The sequence below is a fragment of the Athene cunicularia genome (genome assembly GCF_003259725.1).
Source record: "Athene cunicularia isolate RWA chromosome 2 unlocalized genomic scaffold, athCun1 chr2_part2, whole genome shotgun sequence".
In the NCBI taxonomy this organism is placed as follows: Eukaryota; Metazoa; Chordata; class Aves; order Strigiformes; family Strigidae; genus Athene; species Athene cunicularia.
In genome coordinates, this window is record NW_020799096.1 from 8,979,682 (window position 1) to 8,996,284 (window position 16,603).

Consider the following 16,603-nt stretch of genomic DNA (forward strand, 5'->3'; position numbering starts at 1 on the left):
GGGGCCTGGCCGGGGGCCTGCGGGCTCGGCCGAGGTGCGGGCAGCGTGCGGGCACAGTGGGTGCACCTGTGGCCCGCCGCAGGGAGGGAGCCTGCAGGCTGCCAGGCTCCGCCTGTTGCGTCCCAGGAAAAGCAGCGTGGCCGAGCGCGGGGTGGATCTTAGGGCCCTCGGGTCCCCGAGACCCGGGGGTGCTTCTGCAAGAAACAGCATTTGTGGGTTGTAAGAATTTCCACCTATGCGATGAATTAGCTGTGAGTGGCCTCTTAAGGTTTTCTTAAGTGAAAAAGATTAAATAACCCAATTATGTTTTCTTCCCTCTGCAGGAGAACCAGCTAATTCTTTATTCAAAATATAAAGGAGTGTTTCTAATCGAGATTTATAAGATGGTCAAATATTTGGCATAACCAGAAAACTGAGAATCAAAGGTGAAAGACCTTGCCAGTTATTAACTCCGCAGACTATTACCTATGTGTCTAATTTAACTCACCGCATGGAGGCTGTAGGGGAGTATTCATCAGCTGCTATCAGAATCAAGTCATAAAGTTGGTTCTGCCTGCTGTTCCTATAGTAGCAATATTTAGAAATGCTGATTTCATGTGCATATGCGTGTCGCTGCTGTAAGAAGGGAAGAAACTGCTATCTTGAGTTGTCCTCACAAATCTCAGAAGTTGCTTTATGAGTGATGATCTGACTGTCTTCTCTCGACAGATGCACCCCGATGGTAAACAGCATCAAGTTTCTATGTGGAAACAAATGTACAGGTTGAATAATCAGCTCCCTACATGACTTCTTTTCGCAATGCACATTTTTTGCCTATACTTCTAATCTGACACTCTGCCAGAGGGACTTTTGAGAGTTTCACAGTATATTTTTACCACATAAACAGAGCTCATAATCATCACTGCTATTATGTCCTGGGTACAAGTTGCAGTCAGCCGATCCAGTGAGGATATATTTGATGAAGATGCAGATGAGATGTATCTACTACAGAAAGAATGGAACAGCACCATGAAAAAAAGATTGACGGTATTTCTATAACAATGATTTAATAATATTTTTAACCATTTTAGATTTAGTGATACATATCTTGATACACATTTGGCTGATTTAAAGGGGGAACACTGGGAGAGGCTGCTTAAAAGTTATTGTGGCTTAGTGTCTTCTGAATGTCAGGAAAATGTAGCAGAGATCTACAGAAGCTCTGTCCTAGTTGTCATCAGAGCAAAGTATTGTTTTACCAAAAGACATTGGCTCCCTCTGTACAACCATGTGCATTTGTAGAAGGCAGCGCTAAATTCTGATGCGAACTGTTTGCTTCGGACTTGTAGGTATACCATTAGTAAATGTAGGGCAGCACAGCTAAACAGTGCTACTAAAGAAATATGAGATGTTTGGCTTTTTAAGTAGAGCTCTTCATCAGTTGGATTTAAGATGTGTGACTCCATGTGGAACCACAATTGGACATTGCGGTCTGGGTAGTTCTTTGGCTTATTTATTCTCCTAGTGAAAAATACATTTTATGAAAGCTGGTTTCCACAGCCCTTGCCTCCCTGGAAATCTACAGGAGACAAGTACATAAACCCAGGTTACTTAAACAGATACATTATCATTCAGAGTGGGGCCAGTAGGGCTCGTCTGCTCACAGGAGAACAGCATTTGGCTGAAGAACATGAATGGAAGCTGTTATGTAGGCTGTTGATGAGGAAGGGTGCTGCAACAGAGCTGTTGTTGTATTCTCCAAGGAAAAGTTTCCTGCTTCTGAGTCCCTTGAAAAGACTGGCTTTCTTAAGGGACTGTTTAGTGTTCTTACACAAATTCCTCTGGTATTTTATGAGTAGATAGTGCAAAATCATAAAATGTTACTGAGGTTAGAGCTGTGTGTTGGGCAAAATAAAGACACATTCTTGTTCCTGGCTATTTATCTAGCAGGGTCACTAGTTTTCTTCTCTTATGAGCAAATTAAAGTTTTCTCTCTTAGAACTTGCAATTATTCTGTTATAGGGTAATGTGATCAGAATATAAAGAGGTTAATTTGCATTACAATCGTTAGCTGTTTCTTACAGAAAGGAATCACAATGTTATGTCTATTTATATGTGATTCACTCACCATCTTTTTTCTGGTGTAACTCTTTGAGTGAGATCTGGCAAACAGAGAAGCAAGGCTCGACAATTAGTTTTGTGAAAACAGGTAGATGGATTACAGACAGGAGAGTACCTCTGCTAAAGGGGAGGCTTTGGAATCTGTGTATTTTTACATGTCTGGAATTCTATGTGTGGTATTTTTTAAGAAATTTTTCATAAAGGAGTTGGTCATCATAGAAGTAAGCATGCTTTCCTGTAGATTTGTCTTATTTTTTGATGTTTCTAAAAATACTTTCCTTATTTTCTGACCTTCTGGGGATCCTTTTGGGAAAGTACTGGGACTTACAGATCAGTAAATCATAATGCACTGTAAAAAACATGTTTTGCTTTGGCAGTGGGGGTGCAGCTGGGAGGGATGTTCAAACCTAGAAGCTGTAATTTAAGAGACTGATTACTTGTTTAAACTTTTTTTATTGTTATGAAATTGCTGTAGGTCAAATTTTTCATCTTGTGAACAACCTGTTTCACTACTTTTATTATAGGAAGGCTATAGGGATGGAATTGAGGCTGGGAAAGAACTTGGACTCCAGGAAGGCTTTAATCAAGGTTACAGACACGGTGCTGAGCTGATGGTTACATGTGGCCAGTTCAAAGGAACCCTTAAGTAGGTTACAAACTCCTTAAGCTCATGTGCATGTGGGGGTGTGTATGGAGGGAGCATGCATGCAGTTTATTGTTTAATTTTTTCTAAAAAGTGCTCACTTTGGACAGCTTTACAATGCAACCTGAGAATTGTCAGGTCTTGAATACAGGGAACTGCCTACCTGGATGTACAGTGATCATTCTTAAAAATTCCCCTTCAGTTGCTCTTCCAGAATTATCTGAATCTACATCTTTAAGCTTAATATTCAGTTTTATTGCTTGAATTTCTCAGAAAATGTGAATGAAACATAAATACATTTATATAATATAGATATCTTGTCACATTGCTATCTCCCTTCAACAAATGGAGGTCTGTGTGGGTACGTGTAATCATGGGGGTTTTTGTCGTTCTTCACTTTTCAGTGCTCTTTTATCCTGGTGTCATTCTAATGGATGTGATTCTGCTTTAAGTAAGATAAATAATCTTCTTGATGTGGTTGGAAAGCATGAAGAAGATGTGCTTAAGTATCTGAACTCTACTGACCAACATCCACATCTCGGACACGTTTTAGATTCTGTTCAGGACATGGACCTTAATGACACAGCTCCATCTGGGACAGTGTACAGTGAAGTTAAAGCTGGAAAACACGAAGATGTTGACAGCTCTGGTGGAAACATTTGCGGAAATAATGGTGAGATTGGTTCCTTGCAGTCTGAGTGCAGCAAGGCAAAACTCTGCACAGATCCTGAAAGGACAACCCTTGCTTGGGTTAAAAAGCAGACTATTTGGCTAGTAGAACAACTGGGCTTATCACTGGATATACTCCATCACATCCAGCAACTGGAACATTAATTTTTCAGTCTCAGGGTATTTAAAATTATCTCAGCTGGATCTGATTCTCAGTTTGTGGACTATGTATAGGCATCACTTTGTTTTGGGAAAATCTGATTTTGATACTTCCCAGCAGAGGTAACTTCTGTAAATTTTCACCATGCTTTGGCTCCTGGAAAAAAAACCCTTTTGCTTTCAATCTTAAACATAACTTTCACAGAAAGGGAAAATTACTTTTAAAGCTCTACAAAGGTTTACTAAACATGTTTCTGTTCTGTGTCAGAAGCTATCACTTTCTCTTTTGGCAGCAGTTTGGAAATGGAGCAGGTCCCTTAAATAGCTCCTCCAAATAGGTCCCCTATAATATCTAAAAATTTAAAGCCCCGTGCTATGGACAATCTGTTCTTGCAGAATAAGGTGCTGCTGCTGCTATGCTAACTCTGTGCAAAATAGAACAGGATTTGCTGCTGACTTCTAGAGTGCTGTGACTCTCTCTAGTCACTATATAAAATACAGGAATTTTTCACCTTTTGTCAAATTCTTCCTCTTTTGTAACCACTATGCAGTGCACTTTCACAGTTAAAACCTCTTTTTTTCCTTCTCATACAGTTCTCTTTATTTCCCTTCTGCTGAAAATGCACCATTCCCTTCAAATGCAGAATTACTGACGATTCCACTGTTTTACTTTTAGACCATCTACTCTTACCTGTTAGAGCACACTGAACACGTTTCCAGTCTAATGAACTTCCTTTTGTTATTTATGTATTTATTTTTCCTGTCCCTCTAGCCTGAACTCTTTCTCTCATTCCCATAGTGATTTTTCCAAACTCTTCAAGGAAGCCAGGCTTATTCACCTTCCCTTAGAAACACGTTGTCAGCCACACATGCATTTTTCTGACAACTTTATATTTCTCTGCCAACATTCTATATTTGACTTCTTTTTGTGATGCTTGTCTTAACTGTAGCTGCAAATTACTCTGATCACAAAGTCTTTTCTTTGTGAATGCCTCTCTATCTGTGTTTTACACTAATTAAACTGATTTACACTAAGTTAGGAGTTTACTTGTTTTAAGTTGCTTGTAACTTTCCCTCATATCTGAGATAAAGCAGGTCTAGACAAACAAACACATTTTCAACAGCCAACTTTAAAGAAAAAAAAAAAAAGTTTAAATCACAAAACAGTTTTCTACTTTGGGACCAGAAAAAAGCTATGGTAAAAGTTACTTGATTTTCAGAGACTGAGTTTACAGTGTTCTTACTAAAGACTATTACCTTGGCATGGAGTTGGTAGACTCTTTAAATCTGGCTGCTGTTCAGTACCAGTTCTGCATTAGGGGAAAACAGAACTGCAGTTAAGTTGAACCTGTTTCTGAAATAGTGGGCAAATAGGCTGTCTGCATTAATTAACTATGTACAAAATTGTTCAAACAACTTTCTTTTTCTCAGTTTATTTAACATAATGTTGACATGGGTAGACATTAATTTTTTACAAGTGCATGTGTTATGTTATAGCCTGTATCACATATGTTAAACAAATTTTTTCCATACTGTGGTAGAATACGGTGCAGACAAAAATAAAGGTTACTAGAGCACTGTTAGACTTTCCAAATTTGGAAGTTTGAAAATGCAAATTCAAGAGTCTTCTTACATATTTAATAGTGTGCAAAGAGGAAACTCCATTCACAAATTACTAAGTAGACAGTGAGCTTGCCAATTTGTCTCCAACTACTGCAAAAGCAATCTACGCCAGGGGAAATACTACTTTCTTGTTTGATTATCAAACAACATATTGTGTGTTTTACTTATCTATCATAACAGCTTCCGTACTAGCTGTGGAATTACTTTCCTCCACTCAGCACAAAGTTTGTGCTTCCTGTGGGTTACTTTTTTCCACATTATCACCCAGAGTTTCCAGTTCAGCTGTGGAGAGAGATTCTTTTGGGCTACCTATAATACTTGGCTTATCTGTCACTACCAAATCTTGCTGACCAGCCACAGAAGGACTTTCTTCAAGTCTATTAGAATCCATAATTTGCTCACGTGGTGCTTCAGGTTTTTCTCTTGTGTCTGCTTCTGCTTCTTGTGTTTCACTATCAGCTTTCACCTTGGCAGCGTTCCTGAAAATAGCTCTCATGACAACAGGGACTGACATACAGCTGAAGGAGGAAATGAAACATTAGTCAACTACTACAGACTTCATCCATTCTTCAACATACTTATTTTCTTAAACAGTGTCTGACACCAGATGATACCTGTAATGAAAAATAGCTCTACCTTCTTGCATCTTTTTGCCTTGAACAACCTAGCAAGCATTACATTGTAACTACAGGATAACTACCTATGTTAGACCAGAAACATGGTGATACAATGAAATCAGGTGTTGGGTCTTTGAGCTTGGCTGGGCAAAGAAGCTTTGATAGAAGGAGTGGGAGGGTTTGGTCTAAAAAAAAAAAAAGTCACAAGGGTGCTTTTAATGAGAACCCAAACTAATATTATTGAAATATATTAATTCTTGCTGAGTTTTATAATTATAAAACTTTCACGTTTTGTGTAAGACAAATGCAGACCACATCTTCTCTAAAACACTGTCTAAAGGAGGTTTTTTTCCACTCTGACAATAGAATTACCTGGTTCTGGGAATAGTATCTAGTATCCTGTGATTTACGACAGGGCAGACTAATTAAACAGGTTCAGGATCCAGCTTGCATTGATCTTGCTGTCATCAAATAGATAATGGTTGTGTACTAGCTTGTGCCAAATTAATTAGTGCTCTCAGTACTTTCTCGAGCGTATGTTCATGTATCACAGCAACTTACCTCTCTTGGAATTTGTCTCAGAAAACAAGCCATATATAATATGCCACACTTTCTGAAAAGCACTGATTGGTATTAGATGTGGAAAAAGTCTCTTCCATGCTATTCTAATTAGACTAGTCATGAGACTTGTCATCAGCTAGAGTCTTCAGAAAAGCATGTTTACAAAAGAAAAAAGCATCTTTGTAAAAGATAAAACTCTCTTCATTCAAAAGTATCTCCCTACCCCACATGCTTTCAGTAGAAAGAAACACCCTCCATCACTATTAATGTTTAAAATTTTCAGAAGAGATACTGAAGACTAAAGTGACTTATTCTCACTATTATAACTTTTTAGAGAGTGATGTTTTCTGGTTGCTGAGTTTATGGCATTATGAATGCACATGATATTTCCATGAAATGGACATCTGAGGTTCATTCCAACTGTTATGAAATAAAACAGAATTACTTACCGCTTCACAGCTCTTGCTAGAAAGTCATCACTAGAATTTAGATTTGGATCTTGAGGGTTTAAATGAAGGTGACATTGAACTTCTCTGGAGGTTATCACATCAATTACCACTAAGAACAAAATATAAGTATTCCAGAATAAACATAAACACTGAAAACTAGCCTAATCATTCTGATGCTCCAAAAGAGGTAAGACTGAAGTCAATGGGAAGGGGCTTGCAGCAGTGCTCTTGCATAAGACTTGCTTCTTCCTAATATACTTAAATCATAAATGGTAGAAGTTACCATTTATTAATTAACTGCAGGCCAAGATGGAATCTGAATATTTGCATTTAATTTCTGTTTTATGCAGAACAGTTTTTAGTAAGCAGTGTATATACACAAGTGCTACTTAGTGTTTTTCATGGGTTACACGTCACTGAGAATAGCCCTTAGAATGTATTTGTAACCAAGAATCATCATGCAAGACCCCGTATAGTATCAAGTCCCTTGTCAGCCCAGTAAAAAGAACAATATCAGTTATTCCACACATACCACAGGATAAATTCTCTTTTATAGGATGGAGGAAGAAGACAGAAAAGCTGGTGTTCTTGTGTGGTACCACTTCGAAGTAAAGCAGTTCTGAGTCATCTAGAAATAAAATGACTGTTTAGTGATGTCCACCCATTGAACCTGGACTCTTTTTGGCTGAATTACATACCAGAATTCAGGAAAACACTGATAGAGTAGAATCTAATTATTCATTACTTTGGCAACTTAGTTTATGCTTATAGAAGTTTCAGGCCTAGGAGTTTTTTTGTTTTGTTTTGTTGTTTTTGTTTTTTTTTTTAATTTTTAGCAGTGTGCTACCAGAATTAAGGATTTTTTATCATTTAAGATACTCCACAAGTAATGACAGCTTTGACAAGGGAGCAGTAAATCTGTTAACACTCAGTTTAGAAGCTAGTTTCTCTCTAGTACTCTGCCATTACTTCCAACCACGCAATTTACCTTCCTTCATATGCTTCTCAGAGACACAGCTGCTAATAAGAGTGTTATATGCCACTTGATGTCGAAGAATCTCTATTACACCAGGCACACACTTTGGATGGCTAAATGGGATTTTACTGACCAAGGCTCCTGCTACATCTGATTTTTCTGATCCTTTGTTTATGAAGTAACAGTGCTTGGGGCAATCTGGAAGAGACTGAACAACAAATATAGTGATATTTCAAGCACTGAAAACAAAGTAAAGCTTGACGTTATCAGGCAACTGCACAATCTGACAACAAAAATAATTTTAGAAGACACGCTTCTAGCATGTCCATCATGTCTCTCTGTATTTCAGTAGAAATATAGTCCTTAGAGGAAGCTAAACGAGACTCACTCTCCCTCCCAAATTCATCCAAGTAGTCAGGATTTCAAGTGACACCGATTCTTCCAACTATTCTTAAGAGCCCCATAGAAGAAGAAAGATCTTTCAGAAGAACATCATAATAGTGATGCTTGACAGTTGTACAAATACAACAGCAGTTTTGCCTGAAATCTCTTTGGGGCATCATATGTTTGTCCTCCCTCCATCGCTGTTGCTTTCTTTGGAGAAGCATGTTTGGCTAGAATATCTCCCAGTGATTCATTTGAAGAGAAGAAGAGGAGATAGTAAGAAAAATTTACCACCTATCCATGTTGACAGTGATTCTGTGACAAAATTAGAAGTGCAATACTGCATTATCTACTTCAGGATGCCAAATGGGAACTGTCACCTTAAGAACAGGGCAGGGCAGTTAATTAGCAGGATCTACATTAAGAAAAGCTGAAGAGCAGAATAAAAGAGCTTTTCCTCCTGCGTTCATGGAGCAAAAGGGTTTCTTCTACATTCCTTTCAAAGTTAGAATTCAATTTAGTAATTTATTTCTAGAAAAAAAATCTTTAAACTTGGAAGGAAAATAATTTCTCAGCAAGTACTAATACTTTAGAGAGAAGAGTTACAGAGCCTTTTGTGTGTATCTAATGGAAATGAAAAATTCATCCCATCTGATGGGTTTTAAAGGGAAAAGCTTTGCTAAAGCTTATTTTAGCATCATGTAAATTTACTACTACCTTCTGTTCCATCACCTCAGTGTCCAAAAACTGTGTAAGCAATGGGCTCTGCTAACACTGCTGGTAGAAGAGAAAGAAGTGCCCTCTTTTGTTGCCATGAATTGCAAAATTAATGCTTCCTAGCAGAAAAAGTAGATCTTTGAAGTTGTCTGGCAGAAAACAGCCACCATTTTCTATTCTAAAACTTCTAATACATCATAGATTAAATCTTTTTTAATACAACAGTGATTAAAAAGGAAGCCATTCACAGTTAAACAACCATGCCTCTAGATAGTAATTGATATCACTGTTGTAACATTTTACACTTTCCTTCCTGCCAGTCCATTTAAAAGGAATCAGTATTCTCAGTGTTATCTAATCAAGAAATCTTTGTTAAAAGAGCGTGATATGCAGCATGACATGCAGCATGATAAAGACCTTCAAAACTCTAGGTAAGTACCTTCTTGAGATGTGCTTCTCACACTAGCCCAATAAGTTTCCTTCCTTTTAAGGCATTAATGATTAAGTTCTAAGTAATTTTTAGAAGAGTAAATATTTGGGTTACACACAGTCAAATTAGTATGATTTCAGCAGCCATGCACACAGTGTTTTACTTTCTTCAAAGGGTCTAATATTGTTTCATAAATATGGAACTATTATCTAAAGAACATTTAAATACTGTTGGTATTCTGGGAAGTCTGCATTGCTTACGTATGGGGAAATATAAATCATTATAATGTCTTGCACAAGGGCAGAGTGTGTATCAAATGCACACTATACTCACCACAAAGAAACAGGATTGATGTGTAGGCAAGTCTTCACTGCATTTTTCTTTAAGGGTAGACTGAATAATCAGCTCATATAGAGGAGCTAGATTCAAGCCAGTAATCTGAATTCCTGAAACCAAGTGATTTTTATTTTTTTTTTATTAGCATTTAGGTTATCACTGTATGTGACAGCTAATATTAAAAACCAAAACCAATGTTTTAAAAAGACAGAAACATTAATGTCCTTTCTTATTCACTCTTTTGCTAATGAGAATTTTTGGTAGAGTGTTTAAACAGCTTTACCTGTAACTGTCATATCTTTCTTAGAACTTTTGTGTTTTGCGTTGGTTGCTAAAATGTTACACTTGGGCTAATAGAACAGAACACATTCTGCCCTGAAAACTAGTTTTTCCTCTTACAACATTAACACAGGGAAATAAAAGCAAATAAGCAATGCATAGCCACGGAAGTACTTAGTCTTAAAAACAATTAAAACGTGCCTGTGAGCCTCTGTATCTCTTCAATACTGGATGAGAACATAGGAATAGGCTGGTGAAACTTCAACACAAAAAAAGCTGGCAAATCCATGCCGAGTTTATCAGTCAGTGGCAAAAAAGCAGGGTTGCTGGGGAAAGAAAAAAAAAAAAGTCAGAATGAAAGCTTGTTACAGAAATTGACATAACAAGGACTCTTAGTGCAAGGCCACTATCAAGCCTGTAGCAGTTTACTTCATTCCATACTTTCTCTGTCTTGAGAAATGTTTTGCTTTATAAATGCAACTATAGCTTTTAACATGTTAATGCAGAGTCTGGTAGAAAGGAAAAGTGAGCCCCCAGAAACTGAGGAGCACTGCACAAGGATGTCTGATATAAGTCATTCTATAGCAATTTATTTTGGAGAATGACTTCAGACTTTCCCTCCAGCCTAGCGTTGGAGTAGAGAGAGATGAGGTGTCAGTATCCATGGTGGGATGAAAAACTATTTTGTATAGTTAAGGTGTAATAGCCCTCAGTGCTATGCTTTATTTGCTTTATATATGCTTTATTTATTTTGAAACTATGCAGGAGTTGCTTGTTGAATACCTAGAAAGTTAAGTAATATTGTTCCAGTGACTCTTTCTGGTTTCAAATCTATGAATAAATTCATAGCTCAATGCAGTTGACACAGTTAAATATGAACACAGTAACTTTAATGTCCATTTGGGAAAACTCTAAAAGCCACAGGTTATAGAGGGTTTAGCTGTGGAGCATAATGCCATCAATAAAACAGAGCTTCCTGTTTTAGCAGAGGCTAGATGTAAGTTATGCTGAGGTTAGTGGCAATGACTAGTAAATTCATTTCTGCATTGAGGAGTGTCCAGAGTCTCACCCGTCTTCTCCAGTCTGAGAATCTACAAGCAGTGGAGAAAGAGGAAGTTTGTGGAGTGTATCTGTGTTTTCAACAGTTACAACTGTTTTTGTTCCACATACCTGGGAACCTGAGGGAGAAAGAGAAGTGCATTATTTTCCTCGTCTCAGTTTAGATTAATCCTACACATACAAAACACACAATGGTAAGGTCTTTTAAAGGTCAGGTCCAACTGACAGCCACAATGACTTGGGCAGCAAGAAGCCTGCACACACCACACTCAAAACGCTGAAGTTGGTCCATGGTGATAGCAGCAATAGCTGCTTTTGGGACACGCCATCAAACAGATCAAGCAGCCACCAGTCTCTTTCATGCCAGCTAGGCAGTTACTTTGTTTGATATCACTCTCTTTTCAGTTTGGGTCAACAGCCAAGAAACGGGCAAGTACTTTCCTGATGTACTTTATAATTGTACTAAACTAGAATTTTAAATCTTATTTCTGAGTTTCATTAATGAACTTTTATTTAATGGAACAGATAGTGCTAAAAAGTTATCTATCACATTAGTTATTTCTGCTTTTCTAGCTTTACCGGGATTTAGTTCTCCTTCCAAAACTTGATAGGGAGAAATGTAAAATTCAATGTTCATAGGAGTTGCTGAGGAATAAAAAAGAAGTGGTTACTACACATGTCAATAGATGAAATATGTTAGGCATCTTGACACAAAGGGGAAAAAAACAACAGTAGTGTAGATGGGCAGAAAGGGATTCCTCATATGATTATATCTCCAATTACAGTATATGTTCAAATCAGAGCACTTTCTTAGTCAGCATTTAACAGTTAAACCCTCAGTCTACAGTCATCAGACATCTTTGAAAAGATTAGATTAAGTTTCTCTCTCTTGCAAAATAACCTGTTGTTCCACCTTAAAAATGCTGGCTGAACTGCTAACTTTCAGCTTTTTTAGTCTGAAATTGAAGGGAAAGTTGTAATATTGCATAAAGGCCACTCACATCAAGCTGTGCAACAGGATAGCGGCATCATGTATTAGGAGGACTTTTATGAACTAGAACACATGAATGGTTAAAGCTCACTTTTGACAGTGTAGCTAAACCAGAAAACTTTATCAACTGACTGTATTTGCTTTTTAGGCAACATGAGTATTATCTCAGCTACTACTGCTGTCATCTCATGGTTACTCCCAAACTGTGGTTTCCCACATAACCTCAGAATATTGCTGGCTTTGCTTTTAGGCTGCTGCCAGTGTTGCAGTAGCTGCTCCACCTGGCCTCTTTGTATTTTCTCCTTCTGTGTGTCTGTACGCTGGGAATACAGGCACAGTAAGTTCCTACAGCATGTTTTATTTATGATAGAGGATCTTAACTGTAAACAAAGGTCAACTCAGTAGGGGTTTTTATTACAATTCTTTGAATCCATGAAGAAAGAAAGGAAAAAAAAAAATCACCTCCAGTTCTTGGCACCAGGTGTCCTACTTTTCCATGAAGTACTTCAGTAATTCTGTTTACATCCTGTGTTCTAGTTCAAAACACATCTTGATTAGTGTTTCCTGAGTTGCAGTGCTAGCTAGGCTAATGTAAAGGATAATTTGCACCTTAAATCAAAGGGAGACGATGCTTTCTTGGAAGCAGATTGTGTCTGCATTTCTTATGACCCCTTCCAAAACACCATCATTCCACTCAAGCATTACTCCTAGGGCTTGGGCTTCCAGTTTCAACCCTGTATCTGAGTTGTTTCATGTTGCAATTTGATAAGCTATTTAGCAGAAATGAAGGGGGAAAAAATACTGGAATGGCAGGTAGAGCAAAGAGTGAGGAAATAACCTGGATAAACTAATTCAAACAGAACCAATCTCCAACCTCAGATGTGATTGTACACCTGAATACGTACAGCCATACAATTACATAGCTGTGTATTACAACTCTGCAGTGCATTAACTTATATCATAGATGGGACAAATAATCTATTTCACCACTAAATAATATTTATTGAGATATCAGTGATTAACAAGGATATAATATATCCTGAAGTTAACATGCCTCGTAAGGGAACACTTTACAAAAATAAACCAAGAGGGTATTTCGTTACAGAAGGCCATGCTTGTTGAGAGTACTTAATAGGCAAGATATCGGAAAAGGTGCTTCAAAAATCCAGAAGGAAAGCACTTGGATTTTCTGAAAAGAATTAAAATCATTGTACAATACCAGAGAGTTTAGGAAAATCTGTCCCCATCTATTATAATCCTCCTTTTTGAAAGAAAGAAAGAATGAGAAAAGGAAGGACAAGAGGAAAGCTAAGATCCAGTACTCCTGATCTAAAACCTCAGGAACAAATGAGACCTGAACAGCAGCAACCCAAAAAGTATATTTTACTTCTGCCACAGGGAGATCTAAACACGACTGCTGACTTTCAGATGCACTGTTTGCTTCTTGTGGGTGGTCACATGCGCATACACCCAAGCTCTGCAACCAACCAGTTTCCCAGCAAGTCTCAGATAAAGCGCAGGAGTTCAGTAGATAGTCTTGTTTGGCATGTCTGGGGTTGGCAAACTGCAGAGAGGCTTCAAGCTTTCCAGTTGGAGAAAACTCATTAGCCTTCCGCATCCTGCTCTATAATTAGATCATTGAACTTGTTTTTTAGTGAAATGAAGGGTGGGGGCGGAGGGAAAGGGAAAAAGAGATAGACTTCAAGTTACCTGTCTAGAAGATACATTGAATAAAGATCTTTCTCAAGGGCCTGCAAAGCAAAGAATCCCTTAGCTTTCATTTCGCTGGGAGAGAGAGAAGACAAATTATTACTTTTGTTAGTAAACAAAAAGCTAGGCTATGGATTTTAAAAGTTTTTCAAGTGAAAATTAGTTGCAACCTGTTTCCTGGAATTTGATACAAATTTGACAGGTCTTCTAGAATCTTTCCAAAGGCTTCATAGTTCTTCATCCTACCAAAAAGAAACAATTGCTGTCATGCTACTAAATGAAATGAGATGGATAATAAGTCTTTTATAACTAACTTGCTAGAAGAAACACCATTTCAGATTGACATAGGCCCCCTCCTTATCAGATCTGGCAAGCAGCAGTACTGCTTTTAAATTTTCTTAGAAGATACCAGGAAATGTGAATCCTTGGCTCTGTTGCAAAAAGCAGTGTAATTATAGCTGACACTTGTTAAATATGCACTACTGAAATCAATAAATGTACATGATACACAACTTTGACAGCTCATCAGCTGCAAGGCACTTTTCCTGATGTTCCAATAAAGCTAGTCATGTAGTAACACTTTCCTAATACAATGCACCTGTACATTGTTCTTTTCATCAAAATACCAAGGATTGTATTAATATTGCACTTCACAGCACCCTGCAAGAGAGACAGATCTTCAATACAGTTGATGGATACATCAGTCAGAAAAAGAACAGGGGACAAGTAGCTTGCATAAGTTTGTGAAGAAATGGTTCAGACTGCTCAAAACCCAGAATTCTTGCAGATTCTGACTTGCCGTGATAGCATGAAGCTCTGCTTGGACTAACCCACCAGGTATTTGCTCACCTGCTTAAGTGGACTTTAAGTGGATTTTACAAGCCTTACTAACCTTTCTAGTGCTGTAGTCACAGAGAGAGCTGTACTCGGGAAAACATACCTTCCCCTTCTGTGCACTTGGGCTGCAATGCAGATCAGCAGAGACAAATAAACCTGCCTGGACTTTCACACTGGGGCAAATGCTTTCCAGATAAAAACCTAAACAAGTCACTCGGTTCTTCCATGACTCTTTCCAACTGGACTAGTGGGGAGCAGGGAAAAGGGAAGGAAGCAGGCATGCAGCTACAGGCACAGACACAGCACCAGCCTATGCATTAGCTGGCTGGTTCATCATCATTTTATAGTGGAGATCTATAGGAAACATTGCACATATAACAAACTGCCTTATGACCAAATAAAATACTACAAATACTACACCAAGAGGTGTAGAAGGGATACTTGCACTTCATGCCAAATCCTAACAAAAATGAGAGGGCAGACAAGTAGTACCCACAGTGCCAATGGTAACTATACGCCATCACTCGGAGCCAAACTGATGTCAGTTAACAACACTGGGAGTCAAAAACCTAGGAAAATGCAAGTTAAAACTTTAAGACTTAGCTGTTTACACCCATAAAGCTAATATAACTTTATTTTTGAGGAAGGAGAGGGCTGGAAAAACTGATGATGCATTATGGGTCCAGATAGAAGAGAGATGAAATATGCAAGGTCAATAATTATTTTTTCTCTCTTTACCTTCCCTTTCAACTCTTCTGCCAAAGTATCTAAATAAGAATCCAATTTCCTAAATATACTCATTATTATTAAAACCTGGAACCTTGATCATACTGGCTGGAGAACTTCTAACGGGACTTTTAAGGTGGTGCCCCGACCTGGAACAGCAAATATTCAGGCAGAAAAAAAAAAGTGATAATAAAAAAAACACACACATATATATATATATATATATATATATATATATATATACACATACAGTAACCTACTGCTACATGAGAAAATTAAAGTAACATCTCTTTCTACACATCTGCAAAAAACAGACCATGTGATATCACCTTGTTTTCAATGTTGGGACAGAAGCCTAAAGGACATGTAGCTAAGATATTTGCATAAGGACAATACAAAGACTATTTAGTATTTGATGGAAGGAGAAAGGGGAAAATAATATCTGGTTTGGATCTGTAAATCTGCCAGTTCTGAATTGTCATCATCAGTCCATTTCCAAAATTATGGGTCCAAGTAGTTCTATAATTCTTGCAATCAACACAAATGCCAGCATGAAAGGCTGTGTTCAACTGCCAGCTAGAGCCAATGTATTGGGGATTACTCTTTCCCCTTGCTCCATTGAAGCAGATGCAATTTAGCTGTTTTCAGTTGAATGACTTGAGAAATAAGCAATGCCCGGAGCATCTTTTCAAAATTATATTTGCTACAGTTTTAGCCTTGAATTTACAAATTGGAAGCAGGTAATAACAGTTACAACCACCACCAGTCTCCAGTATGGAGCACTGAACCAACTTCCCACGTAAAATAAAATCAAAGAAGGTGTCAGTTCTTTGTTTTCTGGATTCATATTATTGTTTCTTGATTCTTGCTTTTTTCTTTTTTTCTTTAGTTCACACTGAAACCATTCTAGCCTTGACTCTCCACAACATTCAGAGAAACACAAGACTCAGCAATTCCTTCCCCTTCAAGAGACTCTAGACATGATTCTTTACCTTAGATGCTGCACCAAGTCATCACAAACCTACAGGAAAAAGAGGGAGGAGTTTCAATTTTCTTACAATCCTTTGCGAGATATCTCTTAAAACCATTTTATTGGTAACGATAAGATTGTTCCCCATTACTTTTAATTAGCTGAATGGTTAGCTGAAAAAAAAACCCCACAAAAAAACACAACAAAAACTGGACTAGCATTAAAATAGTTAAAACATAATAGAAGAACAAAGGTTCTGTGGAAGAGGATAAAATTAACAAAAATAGTTTATGCATGCTTTAGATATATATTGTGTGCCACAAAATGTGTGCTGAAGTAAAGTGAACAAGTCTTTTTTGTTCCACAT

General features: G+C 37.8%; 1 protein-coding gene across 8 annotated transcripts in view; it reads left to right on the plus strand.

Annotated features, from left to right (window-relative positions):
* Nucleotides 1-16,603, plus strand: part of YAE1 (YAE1, ABCE1 maturation factor) — a 26,046-nt gene that overhangs the window by 385 nt on the left and 9,058 nt on the right. For 2 of the 8 annotated variants that reach the window (XR_003397919.1, XM_026843907.1), the window contains exons 2-4: nt 887-1,026; nt 2,625-2,746; nt 3,148-3,416. Coding sequence is in view for 7 of the 8 variants with exons in the window: in XM_026843907.1 (XP_026699708.1) it covers nt 887-1,026; nt 2,625-2,746; nt 3,148-3,416 (531 nt within the window). In the remaining variant the exon portion in view is untranslated. Of the gene's footprint in view, nt 1-708; nt 1,027-2,624; nt 2,747-3,147; nt 6,827-7,377; nt 7,578-9,279; nt 9,328-16,603 lie in introns of those variants that run through there. The other 6 variants (XM_026843906.1, XM_026843909.1, XM_026843908.1 and 3 more) reach the window with 6 other exon arrangements.